This window comes from Nelusetta ayraudi, unplaced genomic scaffold, assembly GCF_046127955.1.
Source record: "Nelusetta ayraudi isolate G7.1 ecotype Tasmania unplaced genomic scaffold, CSIRO-AGI_Nayr_v1 ptg000031l, whole genome shotgun sequence".
NCBI lineage: Eukaryota > Metazoa > Chordata > Actinopteri > Tetraodontiformes > Monacanthidae > Nelusetta > Nelusetta ayraudi.
Window position 1 is genome coordinate 5794169 of NW_027466081.1, and position 19537 is coordinate 5813705.

General features: G+C 44.0%; 3 protein-coding genes across 8 annotated transcripts; all 3 read right to left on the reverse strand.

Moving 5' to 3' along the window:
• Nucleotides 1-1965: 1965 nt before the first annotated feature.
• On the reverse strand, nucleotides 1966-9433 carry asmtl (acetylserotonin O-methyltransferase-like). Of its 2 annotated transcripts, XM_076031083.1 has the most exons (16): nucleotides 9306-9433; nucleotides 8518-8634; nucleotides 7609-7740; nucleotides 7484-7531; nucleotides 7334-7398; nucleotides 7175-7239; nucleotides 6173-6278; nucleotides 5083-5329; nucleotides 4811-5005; nucleotides 4052-4214; nucleotides 3772-3971; nucleotides 3550-3682; nucleotides 3321-3461; nucleotides 3119-3241; nucleotides 2355-2578; nucleotides 2089-2216 (listed from the first exon to the last, which is right to left on the reverse strand). In XM_076031083.1, exons 2-15 carry the CDS (start codon nucleotides 8608-8610, stop codon nucleotides 2373-2375), a joined length of 1917 nt encoding a protein of 638 aa, XP_075887198.1. In that variant the 5' UTR covers nucleotides 8611-8634; nucleotides 9306-9433; the 3' UTR covers nucleotides 2089-2216; nucleotides 2355-2372. The 2 variants fall into 2 exon arrangements, with proteins under 2 accessions (XP_075887199.1, XP_075887198.1); XM_076031084.1 differs by lacking the exon at nucleotides 2355-2578 and having other exon boundaries at nucleotides 1966-2216.
• Nucleotides 9434-9663: 230 nt separating this feature from the next.
• Nucleotides 9664-13116, reverse strand: p2ry8 (P2Y receptor family member 8). Of its 3 annotated transcripts, none has more exons than XM_076031086.1 (4): nucleotides 12974-13116; nucleotides 12800-12896; nucleotides 11326-11637; nucleotides 9664-11204 (listed from the first exon to the last, which is right to left on the reverse strand). In XM_076031086.1, exons 3-4 carry the CDS (start codon nucleotides 11613-11615, stop codon nucleotides 10472-10474), a joined length of 1023 nt encoding a protein of 340 aa, XP_075887201.1. In that variant the 5' UTR covers nucleotides 11616-11637; nucleotides 12800-12896; nucleotides 12974-13116; the 3' UTR covers nucleotides 9664-10471. The 3 variants fall into 3 exon arrangements, with proteins under 3 accessions (XP_075887201.1, XP_075887202.1, XP_075887200.1); XM_076031087.1 differs by having other exon boundaries at nucleotides 12999-13111; XM_076031085.1 differs by having other exon boundaries at nucleotides 12800-13115.
• A 2679-nt stretch (nucleotides 13117-15795) lies between these two features.
• Nucleotides 15796-19474, reverse strand: upf3a (UPF3A regulator of nonsense mediated mRNA decay). 3 transcript variants are annotated; one of them, XM_076031077.1, is made up of 10 exons: nucleotides 19158-19473; nucleotides 18623-18729; nucleotides 18404-18510; nucleotides 18076-18174; nucleotides 17835-17945; nucleotides 17466-17521; nucleotides 17214-17372; nucleotides 16972-17105; nucleotides 16557-16857; nucleotides 15796-16136 (listed from the first exon to the last, which is right to left on the reverse strand). In XM_076031077.1, the coding sequence occupies exons 1-10, from the start codon at nucleotides 19296-19298 to the stop codon at nucleotides 15948-15950; spliced, it is 1404 nt and encodes a 467-aa protein (XP_075887192.1). In that variant the 5' UTR covers nucleotides 19299-19473; the 3' UTR covers nucleotides 15796-15947. The 3 variants fall into 3 exon arrangements, with proteins under 3 accessions (XP_075887192.1, XP_075887193.1, XP_075887194.1); XM_076031078.1 differs by having other exon boundaries at nucleotides 16569-16857; nucleotides 19158-19471; XM_076031079.1 differs by lacking the exons at nucleotides 17835-17945; nucleotides 18076-18174 and having other exon boundaries at nucleotides 19158-19474.
• Nucleotides 19475-19537: the final 63 nt, after the last annotated feature.

The following is a 19537-nucleotide window of genomic DNA, read 5'->3' on the forward strand; positions in this document are numbered from 1 at the left end:
GAAACATATGTTGTTGTTGTTGTTGTTGTTTGTTTTTTTAAATGATACTGTAAATAAATCACCAATAATATCAATAATATCACTTGAGATGTTTAGTGTGGGGGAGTGTTAGGCTTTTGTCCAATTGTTCCCCCCGCCTGGCTCCTACTTAGCTCCGCCCCTGGCCGGGGTAACGCACCAGGGTGACAGGGTGCAAGCGGCTGGTGGGGGGGGTGAGGATGGCGGGAAGGAGAAAGGATCGAGGTTGGCGGTAGATGTGAGTCACCCGTCCGCTGACAAACACAGTCAGCTGGCCCGGAACACACAACTGCTCGGTGGATTACATGCATTAAAGCGATACTTCAGTCCACGCCTTTTTGTCATTACAAGGCTTTGCGGCTTTGACAGCGTGCAGAAGGAGATGTGCTGTTCGCGACATTCCCGCGCATGTGCGTGTGTGTGTGTGTTCCCGGTATTATTTACGCCGAGTGTCAAATTTGAACTTGTGTCCTCCCTCCTCAACACAACCCCACTGTCCAAAAACACAAAACTGTGAGTTAATGGAACTCAGCCAGAAGCAACCTGAGCCCGGACTGACGGGAAAATAGCCCCGAATAACACGACCACCCGCCCGGCTAGCCCAGGCATGGGGAAAACGACGGTCCGGGGGCCATATGCGGCCAGTGTATCTTTTTAATCCGGGCCAACGAATTTGAAGAAATTATATTAATAGTAAGTAAGTAATTAAATGGCTATATTGCATTAGTTTGTTTGTTTTTTTGTTTGTTTTTTTAAGGGGTTTTCAGAGTCATTTCAATAAGGAGCTAAATACCGAGGCTTCAAAGACACATTTTGTTGCAATGCGTTTTCATTTTCATTCGACATTTAAAAAAATTAAATTAAATTAAAATTAAAAAAGCACGTATTGGTATACTTATTACTTTCTTTTGTAGTAACGCTTTTGTTCATTTTCGATTAACATTTAAGCACGTTTTCTACATTCCCTGTGATATATGTATCCTTCTCTTATGAGCTTGGACACTAAGGAACTCTATCCCTCTGCTCCTACTCAAAAAGTTTGCTTTTTAGCTAGCCCCTCCAGGAAAATACTTACTTTGGAGATGCGAACGGAATACACTCGGTGTGACAGTGAATAACATTCAGGCCAGCATGCTGCTCGTTCCCCTCACAGCTGTGGAACTCCGCCGAGCTCTGGCTCGCCAGGCCTTCCGCAGTCAGCCGCGCTGCTCTGGCTCTATTGTTTTGTCCTTGTTCCACATTGTCTGGTCAATCAAGATAACTTTCCTTCTTAGTAAAAATCCAAATCTACGACGAGGAAACTGACGCTGGTTATTTGCGGATATCACCCAAAAATATATATATATATATATATATATATATATATATATATATATATATATATATATATATATATATATATATATATATATATATATATATATATATATATATATATATATATATTATATGTTGTTTGTTTTTTTCAAAGCACAAATTAATGTGCGAACCTCCGAAAGCAGTGACATTAATACTCGTGGCTTAGCGCTGTTTCCTGTTTTCTTAAAACAAACAAGAAATTCCCCTCGCAACAGCGAGGATATTTGAACGCAAGGACAAAGATTTCCTCATGACTACGGAACAGCAGGCTTGTGGCGCCACCTTGTGGAGGTCTGCCGGAACTGCACCTTGGTGAAACGCGGCCAACGAAGGAAATTCCTCTGCAGCTCCTGACTAAATTTGCGATTCTTTGAAGAAGTAGTTGTCCGCTAAATTCAATTCAATTGCAGAGGATATTAAACCTAAGTATGTACTGTGTGACAAAATATCTGTTTCCACGACAGTTCTGCTTATCAAATGTTGGAATCTACAACTAATGTAGCTTTTAAAATATATATATATTTTTATCACTTATACAGGGTATCAAACATTAAAACACAGATAATAAAAGCCCCAAACAAACTGAGATGAGATATATTACAATAGGAACATTTATGTGCAGGATTCACGTGATTACACTTTACGGGCCATAAAAGCGTCGAGGAAGTTTGATGTTTGAACTGTGCGAACGGCCCCAAATCCGTGTTGCCGCAGCAGGTCTGCGTACTGTCTCTTTGTCCTCTCCCGTCCCTCCGTCTGGACGAGCATGTTGAGGGACTGCAGGGCAGCGTAGGGCGACTCCCTGTCCAGGATGGTCTCGGCGACGAGCACCGCACAGCCTGTAGGGGGGAAAAAGAAGGAGGACACATTGCTACGTGGGACGTGAAGAGAGAATAAAACGCAGACGTGCGCTGTATTAGTTCTCATTACTATCCTCATCCCTGATGGAAAGAAAGGCAGAGTGAAGCTGCGGTGACCTTTCGCAAAGTGTTGGGTCACGCTTTGGTGCACAGCAGAGCATCCAGGACGTTGCCCGTGTGTCTGGCGCGGGCGGTGACGAAACCGTGGCCCTCCAGAAGGAGGCTGTACCCTGCGGCGCTCCTCTGCCTGCCCTCGCTCATGCCCAGGGCCTGGAGCAGCCCGCGCCTGGGCCCTCGTCTGTCTCCGTCCAGGAAGATCTCGCTGACCAGGAGGCCGCACCCTGACACAAGGGCGTGAAGGGCGCGACGCGCGTGTTTACTTTGAAGCAGTTGAGGAAATGAAAGTGGCAGTTCTCGCATCCCTTTCCAATGAAGTGCGACGATGAGGACTGGGTAGGAGGGGGTGCAGAATTTGCATAAAGCTGCTCTAGAAGCTGGTAAAAAATAAAGTGCCACACTTTTTCTTTCACTTTTCATTGGGCACCAGAGTGCAACCATGTTACCTCCAGTGTTGGGGAGTATCAAGTTACATGTGGCACTGTTATGTAGTTGAATTCCAAAATACAGATAATTGTAATTAGTTAAATTACTATTTTGAGTACTGCTGAGAACATTTATTCAAAATTTAGAAAAGTAATCAAATGTAATCAGTTACATTACTCTGATGAAGTAATTTAAATAGTTACAGTACCATTACATATTCGATTGCGGAACTTTTACTTGTAACAAATTACATTTTGCAAAGCAATCATCCCAGCACTGGTCACTACACACGTATAAGTAATGCAGAGGGATTTAACCGCCGGTCAAATCAACTTTACCTGGAGTGCACGCCTCTGCGATTTTGTTCAGCAGGATGTTCACCTTCTCGTCGGACCAGTCGTGGAGCACCCTGGCCAGGATGTACAAGTCCGCTTTGGGCAAGTCATCCTTGAAGAAGTCTCCTGTTCATACAAAAAAAACAGCAAACTTGGTACCGACACCACTTTCATTGAGGGGTAACGGCTGTTAGCGTGAACGCACCTGCCACAAAGGAGACCCTGTTGTCCGTGTGCCGGGGGTGGAAGTGCTCGCTCAGGTCCACGACAGCGGGCAGGTCGAACACGGTGACCGTCAGCTCGGGGTGGGCTTTGGTGAACTCGTACGCCAGAGCGCCGGTGCATCCTACAGGGAGAGGAGAGATCAAAACAGCTGAGACGCCGTCTCTCAGTCCAGAACAACGTCTCCGCATGGCCTCGGCTTCTCTCCTCACCTCCTAGGTCGCAGGCCGTTTTGAACCTGGAGAGGTCAAAGGCCGTCGCCACGGCCTTCCCCGTGACCCTCGCGATGCTGTGCATGGCGCCCATGAACCTCAACTTGGCCTCCTGGTTGTTGTACACGGCATCCTTGCAAACAGCGACAACATGGCGCCGATGAGGAAAGAACATGATCTTTTTTTTTCATACAGTTTTCATCCTCGGGGGCAGATTATCACCTGGAACAAATCCTCGGACGTCTTGCCGAAAGCCCTCTGGTGCTGGTTGCTTCCCTCCTGCACGGCCTCCTCCAGGTGGGAGAAGAGGGGCCACACGGTTTTGTCGCAGTGCTGGATGTAGCCGCGCAGGGAGAACGGAGTGTCCGACAGCAGGAAGCGCTTGGACAGGCTGGTGTTTTTATAAACGGGCGTCTGGCTGGCTGGAATAGGAAAGGCGGCGCAAAGGTGAAGACGTCGACCTCCAACCACCAACCCACCCACCGACCAACATCAAACTGACGTCTCTCTTTGCTCTTCAGCAGTCCCAGGGACACGCAGGCCTCCAGCAGGCGCTCGGTCCCCCTGACGGAGGCCTTGAGCTCCTGGGCCACCTCAGCCGCGTCCAGCTCCGGCCTGCGTCGGAGCACGTCGAACAAACCCACGTTGGACGCTGTGAAAAGTGCCTGGAACACGTTTGGGGACAAAGCAAAAGAGTTAAATTGCTTAGAAGAGAAGAGCAAAGAAAAGATAACAGGACTCTACTGATTTATCTTGATTTCTGTTCATTTTACACCTCCCCGCGAGCCGCCGTTTCTGACGAACTGCGAGGTCGACACACCTGACACCTTCTGCACTGACATGTTGAAGTTGCCTTTCATCTTTTGTCTGAAATGTTGTGGTCTCCCTGGTAACTAGGCAACCGGCTGTGATTCCAGGAAGTAATTGCACAATCCGTTTCCTCGAAACGCACAAAGACGACTTGAGAAATAATGGTAAGGGGCCGATCCTTTATGTTTGGCTACTATTGAAGCATAACTTTTAACAATTTAAATTTGCACCGTCGCGCTGATCGGCTGTTTGAGCAACTTCGAAATCACGACTGCGGTGAGAGTCAAATCCTCCAGACCTGGCTGGTGCATGGATGTGTGTAAAGTGGCACTGAGATTTACAAATTCAAATTAAGAGATTTGAAGACAAAATTGAAAATTTCAAATTGAAGAATTGTGCAGCCCATTAAATGTGGAAACATTTTTGTGCAGACCAGGAACGCCGTGCTCACCTTGGAGGCCTTGAAGCCTTCCATCAGTTGAATGATTCGCTGCAGCTCCTCCCTCTTGGGCTCGCGCTCCTCCTGCTCCGTCACGTTCAGCGGCATCGCCCGCCTCGTCTCGGCCGACTTCCCAGGGCTCGTTTTGTTGGACAGGCTGTTGACCGGCGTCCTCGAGCCATCGCCTTGTTCGCTGTTTATTTTCACCTACAGGAAAGAAAACCGTCAATTAGCAAAGGTTGCGGCCTTTCCCCCCCCCTCCCACAGCGAAAGGAGAGCCTCACTTTGTGGGCGGGGCTGGCAGGAGGGCTGCGTTTGCAGGAGGAGCCGGGACCGTGGTCGGGCGAAGGCTGGCTGAGGATCAGGGTGGAGTGGGAGTCGGAGGAGGACAACTTGCTGCCGTTGTAGAGGAGGTCCAGCTGTCGACAGAAGTGGTTGAGGGGGAAGCCCACGACGTTGAGGAAGTCGCCGTGCACCGACTCCACCAGCATGCCGCCCAGAGCCTGGATGCCGTAGCCGCCCGCTTTGTCCCTGAAGCAGACGCACGTGCAGCAATCAATGCAGTGACACTGGCTGCTGGTTCGTGTCCAGCCCACTTCAAAGTCTTTCATCAGAGACTCCGGTTGAGCAGCCGCACACAGTCGATTCTTGGGGAAACCGTTCAGATCTTCAGAGACCCATTCAGCATACTTAGCCCTCGGTTTACAGCCCGTCGTTGGAACCAATGCTTTGTTGGACCTTCCGCATGTTTGGTAGAGGGAGAAAAAAACAAACTGGGCGAGGCTTTCAGTCAGTCACCAGTGGTCTTTGTGACATCACAAAGGGCTGGTACTGGCTTTGAACAAAAAGGGGAGCTCGCAAAAGCAGAAAATGGACTTTGATCATTCGTGGGAGTTCATCCAGAGACACAAATAACACTTCTAAAGGGGATTTTGCATAAAATGGGGCCATCAAGTGACTGTTTCAAACCTCTGTAGACACAAAAAATGGAAAAGTTTCCATTAAACTCTGGGGCGGCGAACAAGGAACCGACAGCCTTATGAGTGCAACAGTGCCTTTTTTGCCATTTTTTAATGATGATGCATGTAAAAAAAAAAATATATATATATATATATATATATATATATATATATATATAGGGGTTTAACTTAGTTAAAGACACACGACTGTGACATTAAATTGAATGTTTGTACACCAGCAATTAGAATTGAGGTTGTATTTTTTTTCCTAGATGTCAAAGCAAACTGTTATGAAATAAAAAAAATTAAAAAGTCAGCTCTGGCTTTAAACTCAAACAGAAGCGCTATCAATCACCTTCCTTCAAAGCAAACACAGCATCCGTACAATGGGTCGGGGTAAAGGCCTTTAACTCACATGGGTTCGCCGCTATCGATGTACTCCCACAGCATGGATTCGGACAGATCAGCAAACTTCACCTTTGTTTCTTCGTAGAAGTCAAATAACTGGTAGTCCACCTCGTCTGGCGGGCACAGAGGTTCAGAGGTTCTGTCAAACAGACTGAAACAGATTCTTCCCCGACTGTCAAAAATGCTTACTGTTGCAACTTTCTATTTTTTTTCTTCCTTGGGGTCAGGCTGGGGGGGACGTTTGATACTATTATGCCTTCAATCTAGCACTGACCCCATTTATTGCAAGAGATGGTTACAGAAGGCTGTTGTGCAAAGGCTGGTGTTTATTCATTTACAGAGCCCTGCCTGGTTTTTCACTACAATGACTTCTTGTCGTGTAGGCTTCCATGATGCAGCTAGATTGACTGCAAATAGCGGAAGTGTTAAAGTGCAGTGGAGGAGATCAGACAGCTTGCTTCGATGCGGTGCACCCGCCAGATGAAACAACTCGCAGAATAATTTCAAACTTTTCTCTTTGCCTTCTCTATCCTTAGGGCACTTTAGATTTTTACTTATGTTGCGTTTTTGCTCCCACGCACTGCCGTTTTTTTGCCGATCTGCATATCTGAAACTGAAATATTTAAATTACCGCTCAGGTTTTACTGTGATTTAAATCGCTTTTATATTTTAACCTTCTAACTTTTCTGTTGATCCATTTCTAAGATAAGATAATATGAGATAAGACAACCCTTTATTGCTCCACAGGAAGGACTTTTGCAAATTCTGAGAACGGTTTTCATTGTCTCTTTTCCACCACTATCATACAGCTTAGTCATGACGGTTTCCGATCTTTTGATCTTGTTTGTGCTCAGCTACATTTTAATTGAGGCCACTCCCGCAATGCTTCCTTGCGCTGCAGATCGTGGTGGAAAAAAAAAAAAAGTGGTCGATGAGCGAAAGTTGGCGCCCCTGACTTTGGTAAAATCTCTGCAGCAAACAGTGCAGCTAGCTTTTTGATGTAACTTACTTTCTTTTTCGTGACAGAAGACCAGCGCCACACCCGTGTAGACACTGTGCTCTTTACCACTCAGGCTGGAAGAGAATAAACAAAGGAGGCATGGAGACTTTGAGGAAAATCTGGACCATTCTTATCTTTCAATACCGACCCCTGCGCAGTGACACACACCTTGAAAGCATTCTGTAAGCATCTTTCTTGTCCACGGGCTTCTCCAAAATCTTGCCATCCACCGACTGTGGAAACAAAAGTGACTGTTACCGGAAAAAAAAACAACAACAAAATCATACAACAGAAGGAGAGCAGATTTCCTGCTCCTACCACAATCGTGTCGGCTCCAATGACCATGTGCGGAATCTTCAGGTGTTGCTAAAGCAAATCAACGCAGAGTGTTGGTCAAACAGCCGGGATAACAACACATGGCGTTTGCGGCCAGGTCAACTCACAAAGGGCATCCTCTTAGCCACTTCCAGGGCCTTCTGTTTGGCCGTCTCCACAGCGTACTGCTGAGGGGTTTTAAACTGGCTCTTGTCAAGAGTTTCTTTGAACCTGGATGGCACCACCTCAAATCTTAAGCCCTGATGTGTAGGAGAAAAACAAGAGTGGAGATAAATGAGACTCCAGTTTACAGTCATGCATCTATCTTGACCTTCCATCCCTTAACACGAACACTTGGAAAGCGATGAATTGCCAAAGTAGAGACTTTGGATGCGTTTTTGGAAGGGATGCAATTTATCGATTAATTCATTAATCATTAGTTGATTGACCTCATCGATCGATTCACGATTAATTGATAAGCGGCGATTTTTTTTTTCCCTGATAACTTAAATTTCACAATGAAAAATTTGTAAGGAACACATTACTCAACCCTTAAATAATGGTGACGGTCCAATGTGCTCCATTTTTACATTAGAGAAAGGTACAAACACCCTAAACATTTATCCTCTGACTTTAAGTTGACTTCTAATTCAACTTTTTTTTTTTTTTTTTAAAGTTGTTTAAAAGTAACTTGTTCTGGGTATATTGTGACCATCACTGTATCTACAGGTGAATTGCTTTTCACTGCCACTACACTGTTTTTATGATATTAACTACCCGTGTAAAACAAAAGTTAAATTAATTGCGACTAATTTAATTTAATTTAATTTAATCGATTCAATTCTTAATCAACAATTAATCGATAATCGATTAATTGTCATCCCTAGTTTTAATGTCTCTCTCACACACACACACACACACACACACACACACACACACACACACACACACACACACACACACACACACACACACACACACACACACACACACACACTGAATAAGCTGATGAGACAATTTGGAGAGAGCCACCGTACAACATTGCGGAGAATCTCCATCCTCCTTGGAGAGGCGCTGGCCAGCACGACCAGTTTTCCGACCAGCTTGGAGATGACAGGGTTCAGCACCATGGTGGCCTTCTTATGCAACTGCCCCTGATGTAAAGAACACAGTTAAACATTACAAACGTGGCCGACTTTCAACCAATGGTTAAACCCCCCCCCCACCCACCACACACACACACACACACACACACACACACACACACACACACACACACACACAATTGTGTTTTAGGTGACATCATTGTCATTTATAATGCTGGAATTTAAAGAGCTCAGTGTACTCTGGTCCAGCCCATAATCATAGGTGCCTTTTATGTTACCAAATCACACGCAGGTCTAAACGAGAGAAGAAGAAGAAAACTATACCGGTCAGTGACAAGAGGTCATGACCGCGCAGCCACCACCTGTATCAACTGTGTAAACTGAATAAATCAATACGATTCTCAGAACGTAACCCAAGCGTTGCATGTGACATTGGGCCCGAGCTAAACTGCGCAATGCATAGAAATGACATGCACTCTGCTGAACAACTATTGATTATTATTATTTTCTTCTTTTTTTTCTTCTTCTTCTTTTTTTTAAAAAAAATGTTTTTGTGAATTCAAATTTGGACGAAACTGAATGCTCTTTGCTGCGCAGAAAAAACTCTACTCTCGGGACTTGCTTCAAGTTTCAACAGACAAACAAAAGTTTATTATGAACGCATAGAAATTTCATTAAAAAATATTGGATATGTACAATTTACAAGGTATGAGGCTCACCTGTCTGACAGAAGACACGGGGTAACCACCCGGACCGGAGCCTCGCAGGACTAGGACAGAGGATCCGCCGTTAATTTAGCTTCCGGTTTTCCGGTCACATGGCTCTTATCCCGCCCTAGCCTTAAAGTGGCAGGCTTTAAACATGTCATGGGATGTATTCTGACGCTAACGAAAATTACTATTAAAAAAAGAAAAAACAGAGTGAATGGTTGACAAAAGCTTGTGTTACGAAATTGACTGTGGTGTGGGCAGTACTTTCCAGTCATTACCACCTTTGTCATTGAATTGACAGCAACTGCAATGCTAATACCACTGCTAACAATTCTACTAATGCTAATAATAAAGAAAGAGAGAACAGTAGAGTAATAAACATTTTCAATACATGTATTTATCAAACTCAGGTTCACACTGTTGCTGCACAGTAAGAAGTCCATAGGTTTGAGACCACAACGTTTGGCTTTCTGTGTACAGTTTTCATTTTTAGGTCTTCGGGGCTCTTTCCAGATACCCCCCGTTTGTCCAGGGTGTAACCCCAACTTTAGCACTAAACTGGTCTGATGGGCCCCAAAAGACTGATACATCTGTTATTATCAACACAATACTAATATAAATTTATTTACATAAATGTATTTACATAAATACATGGTCAAACTGTTCCCCTCAGGGGTCACCACAGCAAATTGTTGCATGTTTAGGTTGGCATGGGGTCGCAGGGCCCAGCACAAGGCAGACACCCTACCACAAGGCCACTGTCACACCAACATATATAAGTTATCATACAGGCAAAGAAATAAGACTTGCTATTTACAGGTGTTTACTGTATTCATAGTATAAAGGTTCATTTTGATTTTAAATTAGATTTCAGCTTACAGATGCTACATATTGTATCTTGGTAAAATAGCTAGTTGTTGCCAGAGGCAAAATGCGTATATAAAACTTTCCAAAAAAAACATGAACAAACAAACAAAGAAAAGTCTTACAAATAAGACGGACTGAAGTGGAGGTAAGCAGATCATAGATTTAGCCTCTTTGCCCGTGTGTGTGCGCATGTGTTTAAGTGAAATTTAATTTTTCTCTTCTTCAGTAGAGAAGAAGAAGTCCTGTGCACACTCTTTCTCACCCTTCCTATCTCTGTCTTGAATCTATTCATTCTGTTGTGCTTGTCATCAAGCAAGCGTTGGTGTGCTCTCTCTCTCCTGAGCCTGCGTGGAGTAACCATTCTCTCTGTATTCCATCCTCATTGAGTCGGTACCAGACAGACTCTGAATCCTCATGATTTGCCTCAGCTTTTGCCTGAAATCTTTGGAGGCAAAATAGTAAATGAATGGATCGAGACAGCTGTTCAAGCAGCTCATACAGAGAGCCAGTTTGTAGGCCGAGTAGATGGATTTCCTGTAGAAGAGTCTCAGCAGAGTGTGGGCAAACAGAAGAAGGTTGCTGGGAGCAAAGCAGACCGTAAATACGATCAGCACGATGAAGGCCAGTCTTATGGCTCTTTCTTTCTGGACCGTCTTGTTGTCACTGCCCAGCTTGCGTATGACATTGATGTAGCAGAATATCGTGACACAAAAAGGAACGAGGAAGAGGATGAACACCATGCTTAAAAGAAAGGCCGCCCAAGCTGACTTGCTGGGAAGCATGTTTTTCTTCAGCACGTCAAAGCATGTGGTAATCCCAAACTCAGGAATGTCAAAGGTCAAGTCTGTGGTCATCAGCGGGTGAAGAACAGTCAGCACCAATCCCCACATGAGAAAGCAGCTGGCAACAGCGATGGACTTCCTCTTTCTGATCTGCTTGAACAGCATTGGCCTGACGATGCCGAAGTAGCGGTCAATCCCAATGGCCATCATGGTCAGGATGGAGCAGTACATATTGGTGTAGAAGACCAGTGTTAGGATGCTATTGGGGGTCAAAAAAGAAGGGATATGAGGATATGTTTCATCTTAAAAGACATCAGACTTTGCACTGGGCAGCCAGTTGCGGAACTGAAATCAATATGCTTCTAAAAAAAAAAAAATACCTGCACATGTTGGGCCCAAGAGTCCAGTGGTAACCCTGAAGCTGGTAGGCGATCTGGAACGGCAGGGCAACACCGAGGACCAAGTCTGTGAGGGTGAGATTAATCATGAAGATGACAGATGCCGTCTTGGGGGTGCGGATGATGAGGATCCACATGGAAAGGCTGTTTCCAACCAGGTTGATGGCTGTGACCAACATGTAGATGACAGATGTGATGATGCCACTGTTCGCATCCTTAAAAAAGGACAGGGTGGCGTCGTCGAGGTGGCTGCTTGAGGAATTCCCAGTCATGGTCGGTAGGGATTCTCACCACCTGTGGCAAGTAGAGTATTTAAAAAATAAAAAAAGGATTGAACAATGAATCATTCATTTAGAAAAAAAAAATGCAGTACAGTACAGCACAAGCACAAGCCACCAATGAATATGGCACATTGTTTGCAGTTTTGCGTTCTGCAGGTGCGAAACACAGTGCTTATATGGTTTTCTGGCTGGGGTTTTTGCACAGGAAAGAACCCTGACGCTGTGGTCAAACATGTCAACTGTCACTTTTTTTCCCGACAGAGGAAAAAAAACAACCCTTTTCTCTGTAGGCTCACAAACCGTGGCAAGAAAACCACAACCATTTATTTTATTTAAAATTTTTTGCCCTATCTTTTGACAACAACAATTTGGAGAATTTATTTGACTGAGAGAAAAACACTTTCTGTATAACATGTGGCGCACATGTTTATGAGGAAGGGAAGTTGCCTGACGCAGTTTCAGCAATACGAAAGCTTAGTCATAGAAACAAAAACATAAGAGAATCACTATCAATAGACATACAGTATACAGGTACTCCCCAGAAAATTAGAATATCCTGAAAAGGTTGTTGTATTTCTGCAATTCAACTTAAAAGGTGAATTTGACATATTATATAAACGAATAATATGCAAATCAATATATTTCAAGTTTTTATTATTTCTTTGGATTTTGCTGATCAGGTCTTGCAGCTTAAAAAAAATGTTAAATTGCCAAAATAAAACAACTTTTACTTGATATTCTAATTTTTCGGGTAGTACCTGTATGTGAATAAATGTATATAAATGTATATACGTAGATACATCTATCTGTCTATCTATCTATCTATCCATATATATGCACAAACACATACATACGTATACACATATCCATATATACACATATAAAAAAAAAGTTTTTTATTTTTCAGTTTAACAGGATGGGAATTTTTGTAAAGTTGCAAAGTGCCTTGAACTAATGTTGTTATCAACACATACCTGTACATCTACTCACACACACATTCTTGTAAAGTTGTTTGTTGTTACAGTCACCTTTGTGATACAATTTGTGAGGACCAGCAAGTGTCCTCAACCCCCCACCCCTCTCCCAAAAATAAACAATTTCTATTTTTTATGTAAAGTAAGTAAGTCACAATAGCCGAGAGTGATAACCCAAGTTTGAATCAGTGAAACACTCACCTGTTGATACAGAGGTGGGACAGTTGAGCGGTAGCACGAGGGGAGACCTTAGGCAGACGGGAGGTATGTGTACGACTCTCCCGGTGTTACTGTAACACTTAGAAAGGAAGGCAGGAAATTGATCATGTGACAATTTTTATCCGTCCCATTGGCGCCGACCCTTAAGACTCAAACCTGGAAGCAGCTCTTAAAGATACACCCACGATGAATGACGAGCACTCTGCACGTGGCAACAGCCCAGAGACTCCCTTGACCATCGAAATGACTGTCGTCGAGGGACTTTTATAATCCTGAATTCCCCACTGTCAGGCCACAGCCTACAACGCAATTTCAAAGAAACTGCATCAGTGCACATGAAGGATTTAAGGTATACTCTAAGTATCTAACATCCGGAATACAGCAAATAAAAAATTAAAATAAAAAAAAAACACCAGCAAGAGTGGAACACGTGCTGCGTTAAAATGAAGTGAGAAGGTTTTGCTCACAAGGTCATGGCATGTGTCCCTCCTTCAGCTGACTTCCTGTTGATTATCACACTTCTCCTTTATCGGTGAGCAACAACATGGACCTCAGTCATTGTTCCAATGCAGTTTTGAAAATCAGGGCAACACAGACTGCGATGTCTGTCTGTATTAGGACTTTGACAAGGAGTCGTTGGAAAACCAAGAGGATTTCGAACCTGAATCCAGTGTCACAAAAGTATCAGCTTGGGCTGTCAGCGCCCAGAGTGATTCAGCCGACTACTCCAATGTTGCGAGGCGCAATTGGGTCCTATCGCCTCTCTGGTGCTGCAACCAGGCAGTTGCATAAAACACAACACAGGCACTGAGTTCCTCATATTTGACAAGGAGCTTTATTATTATAACACCGTAAACAATGGGAAATTGAGCAAAATGAAAAGGTTGACAAATGTTAGGCCAGGTCAAGATTATCTCTAACATTTAGATAAAAGAACTAATACAAAACAATACCACACCATAAAAAGTATTCTCTATTAGTGCAGTTACCATTTGATGTGATGTAATATGCATAAAAATGTAGAACTTGCTTGTCTAAGCTTCAAGGGGGGAGGTTTTTTTTTTCCCAGAAACACACTTCAAAGGAAGATGGCAATTCATTTCAGACCCAAAAAAGTACATGTAAAAAGCTGTACAAATTATTATTATTGTTATTATTACCATAATTTACCAGCTTACAGCACACAAATCTCAATTCAAGTCAAATCTGATTTCTGAAAGAATCCATGCACAGCAGAGACTACAAAAATATAAGGTATTTACACTTCAGTGAAGGGATGCATGACACTGTGGTCGTATGAGCATTCGGTGCAAACAGTTAAAATTAACCAGCTATTGTTGGAGCTGAAGTAAGCTCTCAGCAGTGAACAGTAAAACAAAAACCTCGGTGGAACTATCGGCTCACGCATCTGCCTCTAGAATATCACTGTGGTATTAACACCACAGAATCGCTGTTGTGCTATAATGGTTATCACATACCAGAGTTTACATACCAGAGGAGTACGCTTAAGATTCTTTTAATACAATCAACGTTTGCTTCTGAACACCTTTATTTTCACCATGGCGTGCCATGGCCGGTGGAATCACCAACTGTCACTCTGCAGACTCTTGCATCTGGGAAAGTCCACCCTGATGCTGCAAGTGGGCCTGTTGTGCATGTAAAAATAAATGCTTGTCTTCAGTGACACTGTATAAGTAAATGTGCACATTTGAACCGGTCGATCCATGGGCGTAGGAAGGAGTTTAACAACGGAAAGCTGGCAGATGCAGAACTGGTTTGTGAAGAAATGTGTAAGAAATAATTACACTGCAAAACATTAAATAATGCATTCATCTATTTTTCTTTTTCCTAAGGTTTCTTGGAAAGAGGGTGCTGAGCACATTTGTAGTTACAGTATACACCTGTGGTAATTCTTTACCACATCTACCATCAGTGATCATCAGTGGGGGAAATATTGCACCCTCTCCACTACATTTATTTGACTGCTTTTAATCGCTTCAATAACTTTCTTCCAATGGTCCCCAAAGTATTAAAACATCCCACTAGCCTATTTAAAAAAAAATATAAGGATTTTAAATGCAGGACTTCTAATTTGTTAGTGGTGCTGTTTACCAAACTGATCTGAGTACTTCTTCCACCACTGTCTATATACCATATACTATGGCCCGCGGGCCACATCCTGCCCGCTGCGTGTCTCTGTCTGCATGTCCCCCCACCCACACCCCCACACCCCCACACCCCCACACCCCTCACTGGACCGTGGCCCGCCGACATGATGCAGTTCCGTCATGTTGCCCATTGCTAAAAAAGTTTGGAGACCACTGGTTTAAAGTTTTTGGTAAATGCTGTAATTTACTGGTTACTCCTCAACGCCTCACAGGGTTTTGTCTGGGGGAACCTTGAAAATGATTTTTAAGCGCAACCTGTTAAGAGATGAGTTGTTGCCAGCCGTTCTTTGTTTTGTTTACACGTGGTCTCAATGCAACAGCTTTGGTTACCAAGGAAACAAGGTTCACAAGGTCATTCGTGCCTTAAGCAGCAGCAAAATAACGCTTCACACTTTCTGACATCAAACAAGGTTCACAAGGTCATTCGTGCCTTAAGCAGCAGCAAAATAACGCTTCACACTTTCTGACATCTAACTTCACACCTCTGAGAGTGAGAAAGTAATACACTGACCTTTAATTTAAGTCCTACAGTCTGTGCCCCTCTTCCAGTCTCAGAGCTGGTGGGGTGGGGACAGTGGACCCGCTGTGTTGCACTTTCAAAATAAAAGCTTGGACATTTCCAAATCAAAAGTTTTCTTTTCTTATCTGCAGGATAATTTTTGGGTGGAACAAATGTGCCTGACTTCAATATCGGCCCACCGTCTCCCCTGGTTCCTACGCCCGTGCATGGAAGTGCTGTACATTTAACTTTTAACCCATTTTAATCATATTTAACACCAGTTCAGTGTTTTCTTTCCCAATATTTGAAAGTTAAATAGGAACAAATCGGACCAACAACCTTAGAATCGGGCTCGGTAGCCAAAAAATATACATATATATCTGTACACACACACACACACACACACACACACACACACACACACACACACACACTCTTTGTCTCTCAATCAACACAAAACCGTTCACTGCACTTCCTTGCTTTTCTCAAACACCTTCTCCAGTCCTGCTGCCAGGGTGACGACCTCGAAGCAGTGGTCGGACGCGGGTTCGGGCGAGTGACCCAGGGGGATGCAGTCGTAGCCTTTGCCTGCCGAACTCATGCGCTTCCTGTTGCGGGCGCCGGGTTGGTAGAGCTGCATGGCCGGACGGTCCTTCAACGAGAGGGGGAGGCAAGGAGTTTCAAAATGTGAATGATGGCGGTGACAGCGTTCCGGTGGCCACCTGACGACATGCACTTATCTATTCCAACGGAAATGATGCATGTGTTGTATTTGCAGCTTCTTCTTTTTTTTCTTCTGATTTTTCTTCTAACACCGCAAAACCCTCTTGCGTGTAATCGCCAGCATTAAGTCTGCATGAAATGCATGTTTTTCGTTTGTCTCATCTTGATATTAGCGGTCAAATGCTTGTGCAACGACTGGCATCGTGATGTGAACAAACCACCAGACAGACTCATCAGATGACACGGCGATGACCTGGGGCATCCGCCGTGTGCGGTTTGACACGAACAGGAACGTTTGTCTTCTTCCTGCCCTCCCACTGTCTCCCCCTCAGCGTGACCTCATGCTCACCTTCTCGCTCACCTTGTTACGGAGACGTTCCTTCCTGTTACTCAGCTCGTCTCGGTCCTCCTTCCCCAGTTTGTCTCCGCCGTCGGAGCAGTACGAGTAGCCGTGGTGGTGGCCCTCCTTCTTGGCCCGGTCCTGGCAGTAGCCCTTGCCCCACTTGGTCTCGTCCTTGCGACGCATGAACTTGTCGAACTCGTAGTGGTGCCGCTGCCGTTTCCTCTCCTCGTCTTTCCCGCGGTGATCTTTGTCTCTCTGCCTGCGGCCGTGCTGCTCCCTTTGCTCCTTGTCGCTCTCAGGCTGACCCCTGGTGGACGAAGAGGGGAAGTGGCACAGGTCGCGTCAGATGCCTTCTTGAGCAACTGTTGTGACGGGTGATTCGATTGCAGCCGTGGCATTGAGCAAAGTGCGTGGTTCTTACTTTTCTTTGGCGTCCTTGGGCTTCATTTGCCCCCCAGCTTTTTCCCATTTCCCCCGCTCCGTTTCGCCATTGTCGCTTTTGTCCTTTATTCGGTCGGAATCCACATCGTCGTCCCTGTCGCTCTTTTTAAGGAGCTATGGTAACGTAACAGATAAAAGGGGTACAAGTTCAAATTTGTACATTATTGCGACGCCACACAACAGTAATATATTATTGACTGTGAATAACAGAAACTACAAAACCTTGATTTTGATGTCTTTATCGGACAATTTCTTCTGTTTCTCCGCCTCTTTCCGTTTGCGCCTCTCCTCCTCCCGTCGCTTCCTCTTTTCCTCCTCCCTCTGTCGCTTCTTTTCAAGTTCCCGCCTCCTGCGCTCCTCCCTCTTCTCCTCTCTTATCCTCTGCAAGGGAGACAAACCACGTCGAGGAGTTCAGTTTTATGCGTAGGCTACATTTATGGCCACACCGCAGCATGTTTTTTTATTCATTCATACCTGTTTCTCAATTTTCTTGTTTTTGATGTATTCCAACAGCGGTGTGGTCCGTTTGGCTGTATCAAAAAAAACAACAAATATGTATATATATATATATATATATATATATATATATATATATATATATATATATATATATATATATATATATATATACATACATATATATATATATATATATATATATATATATATATATATATATATATATATACATATGTATATATATATATATTTTTATTTATTTTTTTTTTCAAAAAGAACTGTATTTAATATACTTTCCATTAGAGGACAAATTATGCTTTTAAGGAACACAAACTAGTAAACAAACAAGACAGAAAACAACTATCTGTGGCCATGGTGCTGTACCTATGAGTTCTCTGGTCTTAGCCTCTATCTCTCCCAGCAGAGTTTCGGGGTTGGCCATCGACTTCTCCTCATCACAGGAATAATTCTCCAGAAACCGTTTATATTCTGGGTCTGCGGGAGTTTTAGCACCATATTAGATGGGATGAAGGAAACAGGACATTTAATCGTAAAAATTAGCTACACTGCTGAATGATTATTCATTATTGATTACATTGATAGCCAAAAATCAGCCTTTCTGTACCTTCCTCGATGCTCCCAGCTTTGGCATCTTTCTTTTTGAGCTTCTTTTTGGAAATCTTCTGGAAAGGGGCGAACTCTACCACCGCAGGATATTCCTGGCCTGAGTAAATATTAGAATACAATAAAAGCCCTTTTGTCACTTTTAGAGACCGACTACCAGATAGTAACAATGGCAACAAATGTTCTAAGGCCATAACGCTCAGCCTGCAGCTGTAAAACAAACACGATTTTGTTTGTATTTAATCTAACAAAGACGGCCGCACTGCACCGACTCCACAACTGCCGCTTTTCCACAAACTAGGTCAAATTAAATATGAAAAAAAACATACCTTTGTTGTCAATGAAGACATAACCATCAAAGCGGTCCCTAAACAACAGGATGTCATCGGGGTTTTTGAAATTGATGTATGCTCTGGAGAAAAGATGGGGGTAGAGACTGCAGAGAGAAAAGGGAGAGGCCAAACAACAGTTATTCCATGTTACATATTACAGGGAAAGAAGCATCATGGTGTGTCTAGAAAAAAAATCTGAGTTGTAAGAGGTGATACCTCTGATCGGCTGGGAAGAACTCGAAATAGTCAAAAGAGGGAAGTGGACTAAGTTGTTCCTCGAGCTGGTCTTTGGACAGGCTGGGTGGCAGTCTTCGAAGGACCACCTGCAAAGGGCATATTTAGACTATCATTATTAGGTTAGCCAACTTTAATAAAAACACAGATACTAAATATTTAAATAGTGTCAAATAGGAACCATACGCAGATGAAAACAGTAATTTAGTCGTTTAAAAATCGATAGCATCTCCATAGAAGTTCAATGCTTGAACATTTTAAGCGCGCAATATTTCGAAGAAATAATCAATCGCACGCATCGTGACACTATTGACAGCGGTCATTCAGGCTAACGGAACACCAGACTATAGTCTTTGATAGGCGATTCTAGAAGCCGTCAGTCGTCCTTCTCCACCTCGCCGTCGCTGTCCGCGGTGCTGAACCGAGCCCACCTCCCTCCACGGCTCCTCCATATTTATTCTCCTCGCACGGAGTGTAAACACTGCTGCGACACGTCGCCCACCCTCGGCCCCCTCACCTTGGAGAACACCTCCTTCTTCTCGTCCTTCTGCTTGGCGCTGCCGGGAGTGTGCTCCTGCTCCCCCGGGATGTCTCGGAACTGCAGCTCCACGACGTTTTTCTCCTTTCCCGCGGTCATTTGCTCCTTTTCAGACCTCATTTCTCTCCATCTCCCTCTCTCCCGACAGCGTCGTCAACGAGAACTCGCGAGAGAACTGTAATATCGCGAGTGTATGGAGGTGTAGGGACAGCTCCGCTTGAGGCGAGTCCGAACTGCGAGTACGCGCTCCCTCCGGATGCAAAAACTATTACCCCACGAAGTGAGAGCTAAGATAAGAAACCTGTTTTTATTTTATTTTTTTTGCCACTGGTGTTATGTGGATCTTTGATGTATTGTTG